The sequence below is a fragment of the Phalangium opilio genome, unplaced genomic scaffold, assembly GCF_054372755.1.
Source record: "Phalangium opilio isolate 3A_F unplaced genomic scaffold, DU_Popi_V2 ptg000042l_1, whole genome shotgun sequence".
In the NCBI taxonomy this organism is placed as follows: Eukaryota; Metazoa; Arthropoda; class Arachnida; order Opiliones; family Phalangiidae; genus Phalangium; species Phalangium opilio.
This window is the reverse complement of record NW_028324166.1, coordinates 8593650-8611495: the sequence shown is the minus strand read 5'-3', so window position 1 is coordinate 8611495 and position 17846 is coordinate 8593650. Positions and strand designations below refer to the sequence as shown.

The window sequence follows — 17846 nt, the reverse complement described above, 5'->3', positions numbered from 1 at the left end:
AAATTGTCTATGACTTCGAAACAAGTTGGGTAATGGTAATAACCCTTACTCCACATTTTGGGATATTTTCTCGTTTTTGGGGCAAATGTTTGGGGGGCCATATCTCCGAAACTAAATGTTGTAGACCCCATGTTCTTTGATACGTTTCACTCAGTTTGGTCCAATAAACACGCTCCTTAATTTGTGATGGACTTTTCAAAAACACCCTGTATAGTAATAACAATCTTGGGTAGAACGTATGAATGAAATGTTAACAGCCATTTTCAATGAGCATTTTCAAAAATTTGCTAGAGATAATGCCAAGATGGAAGATATGCGTAGCGTGACGTAGAAACCGGAAGTGCGAAAAACCGTACAGTAAAAAATCGGTCTCCGATGCGCACAGCGCTGCGTACGCTAGCAGTTACTGAACGTAGCCAAGGTAATTAAAAAAAAATCTAGTACTGATTGAGCACTCCCATCCATTATTCGTAGTAGCAGTAATGCGAGTTTGGGAAACACTGATCCCGCTTGCCTAGTGATTAGCGATAACCAAGTTTTCCCTTCTCCCATGAGCGGGAACAACTTCTCTCCTTTTTACTCGTCTCTGGTACAGCATTAGCGAGCTTTATTCCTGCTTGGATTCTAGTGCCTGTAATCGCGACGAACAGATCGTACGCCGTAGGGTTTCTTGTAAAGACTTACATTCTTGGAACTCGTGTGTTAAAGTGACTGTACAGTTGAATCGGCGAGTGAGTAAAAACTATTTGAAATACGTCACAGGCACCACGTGACGCCAAAATACTTAGTCCTTGTTTTTCGCGAGATTGCAGTAGTTTTCGAATTAAAACGAATGAAGCTTCTTTGAACTACGTCTTTCCTCAGTCACTTACCTACGACGTATATTTCAAATAATTTTTATACATCCGACGATGCCTCTTTATAGGTCCTTTTAGCTTCAACAGTTTGCCTGATGCTCTTTATTCAGGCGAATATAAACTGTGGAGTTTATGTGAATAGTTTCTTGAATTATCTCACCTATTAGATTGAGCTGATGAAGCTGAAGGACAACAGAATGAAAATGATGAGTGAAATCTTGAACGGAATCCGCGTCTTGAAGTTGTACGCCTGGGAGAGATCGTTTAAGAAAATTGTTCTTGAAATCAGGAAAAAAGAAATTGCACTCATGAAGAAACAAGCCCTCTTCCAAGGAATAAATGGATTTATAACTGCTCTCATACCGGTTTTGGTACGAACGTAAAAAGTCTACAAGATATGGATTATTATTATGAAGAAAAAATTGAAGAGTATGATACTTGGGTCAAAATTTAACTTTAGCCTTGCTTTTTACTTCCTATGAGGGTCGTCCTGTTTTTCACCCCCCTAAAACTTCAAGTCTCTGGAGGCTAGAGGTTATTATATTGTGTTTTTGAAAAGAAGCGCTGCTCAAGGCATTCTGGAAGAGGGACCCACTCTTCGCCCGCCGCCTCTAAGCCCGTAGTCTGTTTTGAGGGAACTATTTTTCTCTCACTAAAAGCTTGAGGAATATGAGGAGGCTATCCTGCTGGGAGGCGGTCGTGACACTAGAGCGATAGAATTCTAACCCCTCAAACAACGCGCAGCACGCGGAGGTAGAAGTATTATACTAACTTCTATTTTCTCTTGTTATTAACGCTAGAGTTAATAATACCATAAAGTTCATAAGATAAGTTCCATAAGTTTGTCATTGGTTACTGAGAGCTTGTCATGAAGTGACGTAGGCGAAACGTCCTAGATTCTTGTAAAGCCTTAGTACAGAATAAATTAGACCACGGGGAGTTCGAAAAATGGGGGATTATGACCGGGGGTCTGTTGTCATGGTTGTATTTAGTCCGTATATCAGAGATTTCAGCTCCATACGCCTATTAGTTATTTTCCAACTTTCTTAGGGAAACCCTTCATATGAGCGGTTCCCGTACACTGTAAAAAATAACCGTACTGTCTAGTACCTTTAAAGGTATTTTTCAATGCATCCCCAGACGTACCTATATAGGTACTACAAAATACCGTTGTTTAAGGGTACTATGAAATACCTCTTGAAGAAGGTACTTTTGAGGACTACAAGGTATTTTGTGATCCCGTAATGGGTATCATTTAAACCTCAACAAAGGTCGGAATAAAACTTTCAAATTGTGAAAGGTACTCCTTATTACCGAAAAGGGTACCTGTTAACACTCAAAAAGGTTCGATAATATACTTCTAAAGGTATTTTGTGCTACCGAATTAGGTGTCAAATAAAACCCACAAACAGGTCTAAATTATACTTTCGCGCCATCAAAAATATTTGCGCCACATTTGAAACTGGTAAACTTTCCTTAATTACCGCGGGCTTGAATCATTTTTAGACATGGTAAGCAATACACCACTTCGATGCAAATGAGACTGAAAGACACGATAGTAATATTTTCCTTCCATCTCAACTTTTAGTGTCTGTGTTGTGGGCTTACGGGATGAGGGTAAAATTTTGCCTTCCATCTCGCCTTTAAGTGTCTGCGCCATAGGCTTGCGGGGTCGTGAGAGTTCGCATAGTAAGCAAGGGATTAACCACTCTACATTTCCCGATACTATATTTAGCTTCCCCTTGTTAAGGAAGGTGTGATACTGTTATAGTGTAAAGGTAATTCAGGGTCACATATACATGGATATTTTCTGAATGGCGACTGAAGGCGTAAGCTCGGATTCAAACCTTTATATTAACTATGTAAGCCTTATATCATAATTGTATTGCCTTTAAATGATGTAACGTATGCTAGTGTACATAGCTGTCAAAGAAAATAATTAATGTTAATTATATGTAATTATATATTTAAGAAAAACCACTAGCTAGGAAACTTGAGATTGAAATTGAAATCTCGGGTAGAAAACCACTACCCAATTCTACCCTACCGAACCTATTCTTTATGGTTATTAATAATATTCCAACAGAGATTTCTTCTACGCTGTCATTACTAGTGCTACTGGTGAAGTAAACAGTTAGTGTTAGAGAATTGGGGCTTGAAGTATTATATCATGTATTTTACTTTAGTAGTGTTAATTATAATCAGCACGCCGGAACTAAAAACTCCCTCTAAAGGAGTCTGTTAAGTCCTTTTCTACTTCCAGGGTACGATAACATACCAGCAGAAGCGCAGAAACTCTAAAAGGTTTCATTATATACCTTATATTTCCAAAATACCTTTTTCGAAATCATTTAATACCCGCACTGTGAGACAACTAATAAAATACGTTCATGGGTACTAAAAAGGTCGCGGAGGTATTTTATAGTACCTTCAAAATACCTTTATTTTTAACAGTGTATGAGTGGATCCCATAAAAGCGGTTCTTATAACCGCAGTTCCCTAAATAGCGCTTTCCCAAAAACGTAGTTCACCCATCATGGCAGTTGCCTATACAGCGGTTTTCGTAAATGCGGCGTACCATTGCAGCAGTACTACCGGGATGCGAAAAGCGATAGTCGTTTATGATGCTATAAGTTTGGTTATTTGAACATCAATAGTATTATGTCAGGTATGGTTAATTAAATCACCTTAAGGTTTGAAATTTGTACCCTAATAGTATTACGTTAGGTGAGGTGTGGTTAAGTAAGATTTGGTTAGGTTTTGCTACTTAAACCCCAGTGGTACTAGGTCAGTTTAGGTTTGATTATTTCGACCCCAATAATAACACTGCTCTTTCCCGAGACAACAGCCGCCATACCTAAAACAGCAGCCACTATTTCTAAAACAGCAGTTTTGAAAAACACCGCTGTTTTTTGGACTCGCGGTTGCTATTTCGGGAATAGAGCTCGGCATTATCTATCCATTATCCACAAATTGGTGGATAACCGATTATTTATAAACAAAGTTGTGTATTATAATACGATTTAACATGTAAGTTTTGTGGATAATTTTCAAGTATGAATAAAGATAAATTAACGTGGATAATGGATAGATAATGCCGAGCTCTATTCGGGAACCACTCTTCTGAGAACTGCTGATACACGGTACAGCCCCTTTCTCACTCTACTGAAAAAGAAAATGTCCCTGAAATTTCTACGCTTTCGCCACACTCAAGAAAGGCCACATTTCGGCGGTGAAATAAGAACACAGGTTGATGTTGATTTTACAGTTGGTCGTCATCTAACTATTAACTATTCAACTTCAGAGCTTACGCACATTTTTACCTCCATTTTAATTGTAAGTTCCTTCAGGTATTGTTTCTAATTTTCAGATTACTTATCCATGTTTCGCCATGTACGTATTAATTGACGACGATAACATTCTCACCTCGAGGAAAGCTTTCGTCTCCTTTCAGTTGTCACGATTATTAGCGACATCAATGCTTACGTTTCCGGATTTAGTAAATACTCTAGTTTCGGTAAGAACGGTGTCTGGGAGGGTCAAGAGTTAAGTCTAGAATTTCCTTCTTTTACAATTGCCGTAAACCCAGTATGGGAGCACGACATTTGGGTGACGACGACTGGGTGTTTGAACATTGGGAACGCGACAATTTGGAGCGCTGAAAATTGAGTGGCAATGAAACTGACCGAGCATCAATTGGGCGAATAAAAAAATTATTTTTCAAAAAGCACATACTTTTTAAAAACCACAAAATTCGGATGATAAAAATTTAAGGTTATATGAGGTCAGGTAAGGTGAGGTTAGGTTTTGTTCAGTTAGATCGGGTGAGGTTAGGTTTGGTTCAGTTAGATCGGGTGAGGTTTGGTTTGGTTCAGTTAGGTCAGGTGAGGTTAGGCTTCGTTTAGTTAGGTTAAGTTTTGGCTCTCGCCAAACTTTTATTGTTTTCAACAAATATGTACATTTTGGAAAAAAAAAATAATTTTTATCCACCCCATTGACGATCTGTTAGTTTCTTTACCACCCAATCGTCGAACACCCAATTTTAAATTCTCCCAACTGTCGGACACGGATTCGTTGTCACGCAAATGTCTTTCACCCAATATATATACCAAAATTATATAGAATGTAACAAAAGGTTTCGATTTCCCACATTTTTTTGTGGTTGCCACCTTATTAACTTAGCAGACGATGCGAGTGGACCATTCACCCAGTCTCAGGCATTTAAAGCAACACCTTATGAAAATAAAAATTTGGACTTAGTTTACCCACGCTTAAGTATTGACCGTACTATTCTTGTTCATTTCATCGCGTAGAGAAAGTGAGTGACTGGATGGTCTACGTAAATTTTTTTCTTTTACGTGTAACACTGGGTTTTCACTTGGCGTTTTTCGTTGCGCAAAAATATCGCAAAATAACGCGAAAACGTAAAATTCGCGGCAGTGGTTTTTATTGACGCGTGTCGGTTTTCACTGAGTAAAAAACGAGAAAATAAACCCACAAAGTATGCGAACATTGCGGCGATTGAAGTTATTCTGTTATATTTTATCCCAAAAGATATGGCTACTTCATAATTTTTCCAATTAGTAATTTCCTATTGAATTTCGACACATAAATATCACAAAGCCACGTGGTTCTAATTTGTATAATTTCTAAATCACAAGCAAGTACCAACCAAGGCTTAGCACATACGCTCAGCGAGTGTAGATTATAAAATGGCGACACAAATCAAAATCTTTACCCGTGTGTTCAATGACGTCAAACCAAGAAAGCCTATGATTGGTCGGTTAGTGCGTAAGAAAAAACGCAAAGGAAGAAAAAACTAAAAATAGAAATAGAGACTTCGACCTTAAAACGCGTATTTCGCAAAAAAAAAATGGTAAACTTTTTTACATTTACGCAAAATTTTGCGAAAAACGCACGAAAAACGCCCAGTGAAAACCGAGTGTTATGGATTTAAAACATCTCAATTATTTTTTTCGCTCGAAATTTGTATCACAATTCAGGGAGCTAGAATTCTGTTTTCGTCATCAGTACGCCCAAAATACAAGAAACCGCAGGTTCACTAGACATGTATCCAATTTCCGCGATTCGAAGCAGGACGGCTTAGAAGAGGGGATGCGAAATCGAGACTTTGGTTTTAAAATATACGCTTTCGATATTATGCATCGTATGTGAAAGAGAGTTTTGAATATATAGTTCGCGTCATTAAATAACGGCAATTAATTACATGTTTTAAAACATGTAGGCATAGTACAATATTTTCCAATCAAAGAGGCATTGTTTTTAGAAAAATAGTTGTTAAGGATTATGTTGACCTTCTCTTTAGTTAAAACATCTCAAAACTACGCAAATCCACTAAGTAATTGCTTACAGGCACACGTCTCGGTAAGGAGAATTGCAAACTTGTTGAGTCGTGAGGAAACCAAGCATTACGTGGAGAAGATGGCTAGCGACGAAAAATACGGTATGTCCCCTTACAAAAATCTTCTTTAGAACTCTTTAGAAAATTCCTTGGGAAATTTCTTTTGAAATCCTTAAGGGGTTCTTTGGGAAATTGGGGAATATTGGCCTCTTTTTCTTTGGAAAATGCTTTGGAAATATCTTTGGAATTTTCTTCGGAAATATCTTTGGAATTTTCTTGGGAAATATCTTTGGAATTTTCTTGGGAAATATCTTTGGAATTTTCTTGGGAAATATCTTTGGAATTTTCTTGGGAAATATCTTTCGAATTTTCTTGGGAAATATCTTTCGAATTTTCTTGGGAAATATCTATGGAATTTTCTTGGGAAATATCTTTGGAATTTTCTTGGGAAATATCTTTGGAATTTTCTTGGGAAATATCTTTGGAGTTATTTGGGAAATATCTTTAGAATTTTTTTCGTAAATATGTTAATAATTTTCTTGGGAAATATCGTTGGAATTTTCTTGGGAAATATAGGGAAGATTATCGGGCAAATTAATTTAGCCTTCTAGAAACGAGGATAGTTCTCACATGCAGAACCATACCCCAATGCAGGGAGTACAGTTCTTATATGCTGAACAAAACCCCTTATATCGCGGGAAGTTCTCGCATGCAGTGCGATACTGCTTATAAAGTCAGACATTTAATCGACTTAAATACCTCTGAAAACGGCATTAAGTTTCAACCTTGTGCAAATTTATGGGGTACTAAGTGGGTTTTGGAGGCTTCAATGGTCAAGCAGTAGATACAGATGTTGTTGTTAAGTTTAATAATGTATTTTCACTGAGAGTTTTTTGAGTACCAGAAACGCGTTTAAACTAATTTTATCTACAATATTTAAAAAAAATAATTATTTGGAACTCTAATTACGCTCGAAATAAAGATAAAACATATCACAAAAGAATTAATTTTAGGTTAGTTTTACTTTTCAAAAGCGAAAGTTTCGACTGCCAGCTTATGCTCCCTCTAAATCTAAACATGACGATTTTAATTATGCGTGTTTTACTTTTAATTTAATTTATCTTTTGCATAAACACCTCACGGATTATTAAAGGGAAAAAAGAAAAATAGGTAAATATGATAAACCATTTCAGCTGAGCCTTAGCTACTGGACAAGCCTTCGTGAAACGTTTTTAATTTTTTAGCCATCAAGGCGATGTCTTTGCATAAAAACTTTAGCTAAACAATTTGGGTAAAAATATCTTAAGATAATTATATGTAAAGCATAATTGCAAATATATCAGGCCCTTTGAAACTCATCTCTAGAAGTCTTAACGAATTTCATTGGAAAATAAATCCCAGACCTTCTTTGGAAATTTATCTGAAGATTTCCTTAAGAATTTCGTTAGAAAATATTCCATGGACGTTCTTTGGAAAATTATCTCAATAATTCCTATCGAATTTCTTTGGGAAATTAACCCTAGACTTTCTTTGGAAATTTATCTGAAGAATTCCTTAAGAATTTCGTTGGCAAATATTCCCTAGGTGTTTTTTGGAAATTTATCTCAAGAGTTTCTAAAGAATTTCTTTGGAAAACAAACCGTAGACCTTCATTGGAAATTAATCTCTAGAATTCCTTAAGAGTTTCTTTGGAAAATAAACCTTACACCTTCTTTGGAAATTTATCTCTAGAATTCCTAAAGAATTTCTTTGAAAAATATTCGTTAAACCCTCTTTGGAAATTAATCTCTAGAATTCCTAAAGAGTTTCTTTGGAAAATAAACCTCACACCTTCTATGGAAATTTATCTCTTGACTTCCTAAAGAATTTCTTTGGAAAATATTCGTTAAACCTTCTTTGGAAATTAATCTCTAGAATTCCTAAAGAGTTTCTTTGGAAAATAAACCTTATACCTTCTTTGGAAATTAATCTCTAGAATTCCTAAAGAGTTTCTTTGGAAAATAAACCTTATACCTTCTTTGGAAATTTATCTCTAGAATTCCTAAAGAATTTCTTTGGAAAATATTCGTTAAACCTTCTTTGGAAATTAATCTCTAGAATTCCTAAAGAGTTTCTTTGGAAAATAAACCTTATACCTTCTTTGGAAATTTATCTCTAGAATTCCTAAAGAATTTCTTTGGAAAATAATCTCAAGACCTTCTTTGGACATTTGTCTCAAGACTTCTTTAGGAATTCTAAAGAAAGTCTTTGGGAATTGTTACTTTAGAAAATGATCCCAAGGACTCCATAGGGTTCCAAAGAATGGCCTTTGGAATTCTTAAGAACATTTTTGTAAGGGTCAATTAATCAATTTTTAGACGAAATCCCGGCAATGAATTAACTTCCTCCTTTAATAACCATATTTGTAAAATAAGTAAATCAACTTGTCGTACTTACAGACGAAAGCTCGAAGTTGCTTTTAGATTGTTTCCAAATGTTTTTGAACTCGCAATTGATCAATTTATTTCTATGAATATTTAGCAATTGAGATTCAGAAGGGAATATTTCACTGGAACCAGGAAGAGCCGGGAAAGGCGTCTCTTCGGGACATCAATTTGAAAGTGTCCCGCGGCTCATTGGTGGCCGTGGTGGGTCCGGTGGGTTGTGGCAAGTCTTCCCTCTTGTCTGCTCTGGTGTCTGAGATGCAGAAGGTGGAGGGAGAGGTGAGAGTGGCCGGGAGAGTCGGATACGTCACTCAACAACCCTGGATCCAGAACGCCTCACTCAGAGAGAATATCCTCTTCGTCGACGACATGGACCAGGAAAGATACGACAGCGTCATACGTGCATGCGCCCTACAACAAGACCTCAATCAGTTACCCGCTTACGACGAAACGGAGATCGGTGAAAGGGTATGTATTATTTTAACCAAAAGTGTATTGTGAAAACAGCTGACACATAAACTAAATTTTTAGTGGCTTCGGGTTAAAAAAAAGCAGATTTAGGCATTTATTGTAAAAAAGAGTGGAATCTTTCGCGGACAGTCTTCAGCAATGCTGGTCTATTTATGCGAGCAGAAGTAGAAAAGGAGTGGAATTAGTCACGCTTTTAGAATGACAACCGAAAATATTAACTTCCACAACAGAAGAAAGAGAAATGTTTGATAACTTGGTTATAACTTATCACGTGCTAACCGCCACTACTAACAGCCCTCTCGAGAGAATCAATTCCGTTGGTTGTAGCTGCGCAGTCAGTACGAGATTTTGTTTGAAGTACATTTTGTGTTGGAGAGAGAGTAACTAAATAATAATAACCCACGAGACAGAGAAGGGACCAGATTAACCTCTTTCGACCCTCTTTCTTCCACTGTGGAAGTTTAGGCTCGCGTTGTACAAAACTGGTTCACCCCACAAATTCCACAATGTCTTTTTATTTTCAACTTATCCCTGTCATTTAAAGACGGTGGGGTTTCAAAAAAGAGAAAGGTTGTTATTCTTCCTAGCTTCTAAAAGACGTTTAGAAATGAAGATCAAAGTAGCCCGATTCATAGGAAGTAACGTATTTCCATCCAGTGTGGCTTAACCTGATCCTTCTGTCAAGTCCTTGAATGCACTAAAAATCATGAGAGGTGTCGCACTTCCGCGCGTTTAGCATAGGACAGTGGATGTTATTAGCGGGAAGCTGAGGAAATATATTGAAAAATATAATGCTCTGTACTCGAAATTCCAAGCCACTGCCATCTCAAATATTAGGCCATGCAATACGAAAAAAAGGGGGGTGGCAGTTAGTATTTCACAAATGGCGCTAGATGTTTCTTTTCTGGGGTTTTAAACTGGCGGCAAATTCAAAACTAGGGGAAATTTTTTGAAAGCTTGCAAGACAACGGTTAAAGCAAAGGTATTGAGGATAATATAGCAGCTGACTTAAATAAAAAGACACATAATTCAAACGACAATATAAAAAGGCATATATCACAGTGTTGGTAAAATGTATTTACATCTTTAGAGTTTTTCATGAGAGAAGTTTGTTCTTGAACTTTTTGTACGATGGTAACAATGGTCTTATAAACTTTGTTAACAGTAGTTTCATTAATGCCAAATATGTATCACAGTCATATTTTAAAGCCTTCGCAAAATATGATTGAATGAAATATACAAGTATCATCAATGAAGTGCATTACTTCCTTCACAAAATCTGCAACATCAATTAAAATGTTCGTCAAATAATTGCTGGAATACCTATGTCTCTATCGATCTAGCAAATGTATTAAACTCAAAAGTTTTTGCGTTGGATCTAGGTTGAGAGACACGATCCAAACACATTGATCTATTCATTGTAGTTGGGCTTCAGATTCAACTGAATTTGACGAAAAATACAATCATACATACCCAAGTATCATTTTAGCGACGAATTGCACCACTAGTCCGCCACAGCGTGGGAAATAAGGCGGTGGCACATGGCAAATGACCAGTTTAAAAATTGCCTGGTCCAGTTTAAAAATTAAATCGGAGGGGGTCAATGGTCTTCGGGACCACTAAGATAATTCAAGGGTAACTAGAGTCCAAACATTAACTCTAATAGTTTAATTATGTACAGTACTTCTCTAGTTTAGCAGACGGCGTGCCCTGGTCAATGACTCAATGGTCAATGACTCAATGGTCATTGTGAAATGGACCAGGTTATTTAGTCCAGTTTAAAAAAAACCGTTATTTCCCACCCTGGTCCGCCATAAGCGCAAGACGTGACGTCATGCGAGACTGCGCAGTACGAATGTACTTTCGTCATCGCGAAAATTCTCCCCAGAAAAGAGCCATCTAACGGTTACTAAGCGCAAATTCAAAATGTCAAATAAAAAATACTTCTGTTGTACATTTCCAGGCCTAGTATTAGAGAAGGCAGTGTCCAAGCGAATCGCTGTTTCATTCAAAGTTCCATAAATGGCTGCTATCTTTAGTAATGCGTTACTTTACTAATTTTTCATGATAGGGTATCAACTTGAGTGGTGGTCAGAAGCAAAGGGTCAACGTGGCCAGAGCAATTTATCGCGATGACGATGTTTATCTCTTCGATGACCCGTTGGGGGCGGTTGACTCGCACGTGGCCAAACATCTCTTCAACGAAGTCATCGGACCAAAGGGATTACTTCGCAAGAAAGTAAATGACGTTAACCTTATGTTCCTATGAAAGCGTTTAGCGTCCATTAAAGGGAGGGTCAAGTGGAAAATCTAGTTATTTTTTATCGATTCTTCTTCTAAGTATAAGCAAGAGCGGATTATGCTTCACACATAAAGTACGTAAGTCCCACTTTTCCATAGCTTTGGCCATAGATTGCATGACATTCCCGAAGTAAAGACTAAGCAGACGAACAAAAAAATCTTTCAACCAATCACAAGCGCTTATCCGTAGATAACCTCTTTAATGCCAGACCAATCGGCGACGGCTACAGTACTATTTTCTTGCATCGAACCTCGACTCGACCTCGCCGAGTCGCCGTCGACCTAACCGGGAAGCTCGGAAGACGAATTTGCGGTATCGTTCGTTAGACATTATAAAATATTCAACGTTTTAAAGCTCAAGTTTCGAAATTTTTCGAGGCATTTAATAAGTCTTCAACTAAATATTATAAGATTTTCCTTAAATTTCAAAAGAAAAATAGCTCTGCGAATAAAATTAGACACGAAAACTACACAAGCCGGGCTTGCCGTAACGGCGAGAACAGAAAATATACCTAGTTAAAAAACAGATACACGGCGTCTTAAATAGTCCAAGCAAAAGCTACCCAGATTTATAAGATTTTCGTGCCTTATTCCCAAATAATCTTTGGTATTGTGGTACCTTGTAAATCGGGTCTTTAGGCGGAAGGATCGGATGGATCAGAAGGAGCCGCGTTACTGAATTATTTTCCTCCCCGTAAGGGGAGGTTCTTTCCTAAGAGCTTAGAAAATATCGTGTAGCTCTCCCGGGCACATGTTACGTACTTCATGTGTAAAGCCTAATATAAGACCAGTCTGCATATAGAAACATTGAGGAAATACCTCCGAATGATTTTAAAATACAAATTAGGTTCAGATTTTAAGGATAATTTGAAATAAGATCATCCGACCAATCTCATAACGCCCTGCCTCTTTATTAACAAAATGTGACTAGCTATCGCAAATAAACCCATATGAATGTTGCTCCTGCTCAGTAGTTCGTTTCTAACTCTCGTTAAATTTGTTACAGACGAGAGTTTTGGTGACTCACAACTTGAGCTTCATCAGAGAAGTGGACGAGATCTTCTTCATGAACAACGGACGAATCATCGAGAGGGGAGCTTATGACGAAATCATGAGTCGTCAGGGAATGGCCAGAGATTATTTCGAGCAACATATGAGTGACATGAGCGACGAGAATAAAGAACCGTCGTGAGTAAATTTTCAACTAGATCTACACTTTTTACCCCTAGTTTGAAGCAGTAAAGCGAAAAAGCTGCAAGTCAGAGAAGTTATCCATTTATTGTACATTTTTAAATAAGCGAGCGAATTTCTTTGTGGACAACCGCCATGTGGCATGTAATGTTTGCAGAGATAGCCCTTATTTAAAAATGTTCGGATTAATTCTTTCACGTTGAATACAGCTCCGTGGTTGAATACGCTTTGCTAATTTATGAATTTTGTTAACGCAATTTTTTAGTACGTTAAATATCAAATCGGAGAGATTACATCTTGCTTCCCAAGGAAAGGTCTCTGTTGAAGATGAGTCAAAACTCATGACTAAAGAGACCCTCAAAGAAGGAAATGTGCGTGCTCTTTTCTATACGAGAGTAGTTTGAACTTTTCTTGGCTTTTTGAGAACTAAAACTAAATCTTACAACTTTTTCCTCATGATAATGTTATCACGCATTTGCAGATATCCGTGTCACAATACAAACAATATTTTAAAGCCTATGGTATAACATGGTATGCGATCTTCGTAGTAACAATCACCAGTGCTGTCGTCATAAATTTCGTGTCAGTTATCTGGCTGTCTCTGTGGTGCGCAGACTCCAAAGATGATTTTAAAGCGAACCTAGACTTAAAGGTAACCCGTATAGCGGTCATAGTCGTTCTTGGTCTAAGCCAAGCCGTTACGACATTCCTGTACACAATCGTCAACGCCTTTCGCTGTCTACGAGCGGCAAACTGTCTACATGGGAAGATGCTCGACAGCGTATTTCGCTCTCCCATGTTCTTCTTCGACACGACCCCAGTTGGAAGGATACTCAATCGTTTCTCCCAAGATATCGACGCCCTCGATCAGCAATTACACGGAATGTTAAGATTAACCAATAGAGGAGTCATATTTTTGGTTGTTTACCCGTTAGGAATTGCAATGTATTTGCCATTATTCATAATTCCCTGCATTGTTGTTGTCGTTGGATATATTTTACTTCAGGTAGGAACTCGATTTCATTCTTCATTCATAAGTGATTTTTCAGAATCACTCTCAATTGTTAATTGTCGTGGTTAAACACGGAATTCGTAAAAAGTGAGGGATAGCTACTTTTGATCTTTAATAATCTGGGAATTGGTTGTAGATCAGAGCTTGGACAATAGAAAATATACCACTAAACATTAAATATAGTCAAGATTATTATCAACATCTCCTAAAGTTAACATACATTACATTTTATAAAGTTTTATTAAGCAATGAAAAGCCATTAAATGGATGTACAATGTGTAATGTAGGGCGGGGCCTTTATCAAGCTAATCTTCCATCAAAAATAGCTCTGTTGGGCATACGTGAATTTCGTACCATTATCAGTGCATTAGGAATGGACGTCAGCCTTTTCGTTGAATCTATCCGCAGAGTCATTCCAAGCTTACTACATACGAAGACAGTCACGTGATATTACCTAACAATTTCTCCGCGAAATAATAACACCCAACTACTACTTCAAAATATAGTTCTTGACACGCCACAACATAACGGATTGTACATTGCTTTAGAGCGACAGGATTGAGGCCTTAATTGACGCCTTGACTGTAATATCGCTTTTAAACTGACGATTTATTCCACGTCTTTTGCAGCGTTTCTTGATGTCGAGCAATCGTCAATTCAAGCGGATAACAAGCTTGAGAAATTCCTTCTTGTTTTCGCACGTTGGAGGATCAGTGGCTGGCAGCACTGTCATCAGGGCGTGTGACGCCGGACAGAACTTTGAAGGACAATTCCTGAAACTGATCGACGAATGCACCGCCGCTAATTACATGATGAACATGACGCAAAGGTAATTTTGTAATTGCGCCATTAAAGGTTACATTAAGAAATATTTTTCTTCCAACCTTAACAAATAATTGTGCAAAGCCTCAACACACTGGGAGCACACTTTTGCGTTCAATTTTGCACAGTAAATACAGGTACCAAAATTAAACACCAAAACAGTGTGCTAGGTTGACCACTTTCATGCTCATTGTTGAACACTGTGTGTGGTAGGACTTCTTTAAGATGCAAAATTCAACAGTATAGTTGACAATTTGGCACACATAATGTGTCAATTTTGAATGGTAGAAATGACAATTTGGAAAGCTTATAGCGGCAGTTTTGAATGGCATTAGTGACAAATTGGCATAATTAAGGTGGCAGTTTTGAATAGTTTAGCGAGCAATTTTATCTCTTTTAATGCCAACCTTCGATATTTGTGGTGCTTCCTTTCCAATGGACCGAATTCCCATTCGACTGGAAGCAAAATGGGGAGATTACATTAGATCAAACTCCCGCACCTTGGGCGGTTTACGAAAACTGGTAAATAGCCTCCGAGGACTGCACTTGACGAATGTGATCATTGTCATTTTTCTCCGATAGTAATGGCGATGCAAAGAATTAAATTTTCAAACGATTTGAATTTTTATGTAAATATAAGGGTAAGGTGAAATACGCAATAATCCGTGACATTTCCTTTGATATTATTGTAAAATGATGTTTGTAAAGACAAATTTATATTTAATTTAGGGTAAATAAGCATGTTCCAGTAAATTGTTGAGATATTATCGGATATTATTGGATTTTTAATGAAAGTTTCGAAAATAAACCTCACGACTTATTAGGCAAACTGAATTGAACACCTTGAATGTCATCTTGGATAATCCAGCACACCTTTCACGATTGAACGCCTAATATTTCCAAACTGTTCAAAAATGAACAATTGCGTTCAAGTTTGAATACCCATTGAACGCTTTTTTCTTGGAAGTGTAGTTTAAATTTGGGGGTTTTTTTGAGCGACAGCCTTTTTGTCATCTACACTACATTTTTACCTTTGGGTTTAAAAGAGATGTGGATGCAAAGAAAAGCTGACATTCCAAGTCGCTACTCATTTCTCTAAGTCAATAAAATGCAATTTCTTTCCAGATGGCTGACAGTACGCTACAATCTCTTGGGCAATTGCTTGATGTTTTGTACCGCAATATTCATCGTCTTGAGCAAAGGGACTCTGTTCGCTGATTTTGTAGGATTGATCTTGGCTAATGCCGATCGGGTAAGCGCTACCAATGAAGACCAAGGGTGTAAATCAAAATCTTTTCCACAAGCGGAAGTCTCGTTTTTCGTTTAACTCTCGATACTAGGGTCATAGTGATTCGTCGCTAAAGTGGGACGATACAAAAAGGACCAATAAAGTTAGTGAATAAACAAAGAGTATCACGAGATGCAGTTCCATGCAGGGGTTTGAATGGGAGATTAGTATAGCAAAATATCACCTAAACAGGTTTAGGGACTATGTAATTGTAGACCTACTGCCGCATTCTTGTTTTTTTGTTCTTTTTTTTGTAAAGCATAGTTGTTAGTTTGGCTTCCATTCTGGTATGTTTTCAAGAAAACGTTTACATCAACGAGTGACGGAGAGGACGCGTAATACCTCCTGGAAAGAGAATATTGTTACGGGTATCCCTATTGATCAAGACCTTTTGTTTTAATTCATATACATTTGGTCATATACCATTATCTTTAAATTGAAGTTGTTAGCAAGTCTTATTTATGAAAGATATTTTATTCTCTAATCGAACTGGCTAATAAGTATTTTCCCTGTCTTTTGAAAAACAAGTGCAAATGCTTTTCTACCACGTGGAACAGCTAATAATTTTTTTCAAATTAAGTAAAAATTTAATATTTTGAAATTACAGCTTCTGCAATATCTGAAAATCTTTATCGCTGCCTATACGGGTTTGGAATCAAATGTCGTCTCCATAGAAAGAGTTGACGAATACTGCCGATTGGAATCCGAGGCCGAGTGGGAGAAACCAGAATGTCAACCACCTACTGACTGGCCTCAACGAGGACAAATCATATTCCACGACTACAGCACCAGATACCGAGAGGGACTTGATTTGGTCTTGAAGGACATAGATGTCAGGATCGAAGCCGGAGAGAAGGTGGGCGTGGTGGGGCGAACAGGCGCGGGAAAGTCGTCGCTTACGCTGGCGCTCTTCCGTCTCATCGAGGGCGTGCGCGGTCAGATCGTCATAGACGGAGTGAAGGTGGAGGGATTGGGTTTGTCTGATTTGCGGTCGCGGCTGACCATCATCCCCCAAGAGCCCGTCCTCTTCTCGGGCCCGCTTAGATTCAATCTGGATCCTTTTGATCAAAAAGATGACCAGCACTTGTGGGATGCCCTCGAACACTCGCACCTGAAGCTCTTCGTGGCGTCACTCGAACAGGGGCTGGATCACCCCGTGGCTGAAGGAGGTAACAACTTGAGCGTGGGTCAGCGTCAGTTGTTCTGCTTGGCTCGAGCTTTATTAAGGAACACCAAGATCCTGATCTTGGACGAAGCGACGGCCTCTGTCGACCTGGACACCGACGATCTCATTCAAGAGACCATTAAGAAGGAATTTGCCAACTCTACCATCATCACCATCGCGCACAGAATAAACACCATATTAGACTGCAACAAGTTAGTTTATCAAACTATTAAACAGTCTTACCAATGTGATTGCCTAATTTGTCGTCGTTTAACTCTTCATAGGGTGATGGTTCTCGATCAGGGCCGAATTGTGGAATTCGACTCTCCACATGCTCTCTTGAGAAATGAACAATCAATGTTCTACGATTTGGCCAAAGATGCCAACATAATCTAAACAACCTTTAAACTAAGCACCTACGTTTTAGGTTATGTACAGTTCGTAACGAGTCTAACAATTAATTTTTTCATCTCCGAGTGACGATATGTCACAGAGAGGTTCTGTTCCCGACGTATCTGTCTGTTATTACACCCCACTGGATAGCGTTCACAGTTTGCAAATCGGAGCAAATGTGTTCGCCATTTGCGGAGCGCATTCACAGTTCACAGAAATTGCCACCAATCTGTACTTACTGGCTTCTAAAACCGACATCTTCTGGTCTTTGTCTATCCCTCATAGACGCTATTTTCTACTTACTGGCTTCTCACACCACCATCTTTTTGTCTTTGTGTACCCCACATACACGGCAGTCTGTAGCATTGGCCTCTCTCAATTATCATCGTCAGGGTTAAGGGGGAAGACAACTGAACACGAACCAAAATGGCTAGTTTTAGTCCGAGTCCAGTGTTCAAAATAATAGCCCCATATGGATAAAATTTTACTCACTTATAGTTCAAACCTTCTCCTAGCGATTAAATTGTTTTTATTATTTAAACTCAATTATTAAGTCAGAAT

At 38.1% G+C, this 17846-nt stretch overlaps 1 protein-coding gene across 1 annotated transcript; it reads left to right on the top strand.

The window, feature by feature from the left end:
• Positions 1–482: 482 nt before the first annotated feature.
• On the top strand, positions 483–17312 carry LOC149678990 (ATP-binding cassette sub-family C member 1-like). Its single transcript, XM_089836960.1, has 16 exons — positions 483–517; positions 596–731; positions 1025–1228; positions 4228–4374; positions 5171–5175; positions 5861–6024; positions 6184–6321; positions 8740–9110; positions 11185–11352; positions 12421–12602; positions 12871–12976; positions 13087–13611; positions 14247–14446; positions 15565–15691; positions 16335–17104; positions 17177–17312. Exons 1-16 carry the CDS (start codon positions 483–485, stop codon positions 17286–17288), a joined length of 3390 nt encoding a protein of 1129 aa, XP_089693086.1. The 3' UTR covers positions 17289–17312.
• The last annotated feature ends 534 nt before the right edge of the window (positions 17313–17846 follow it).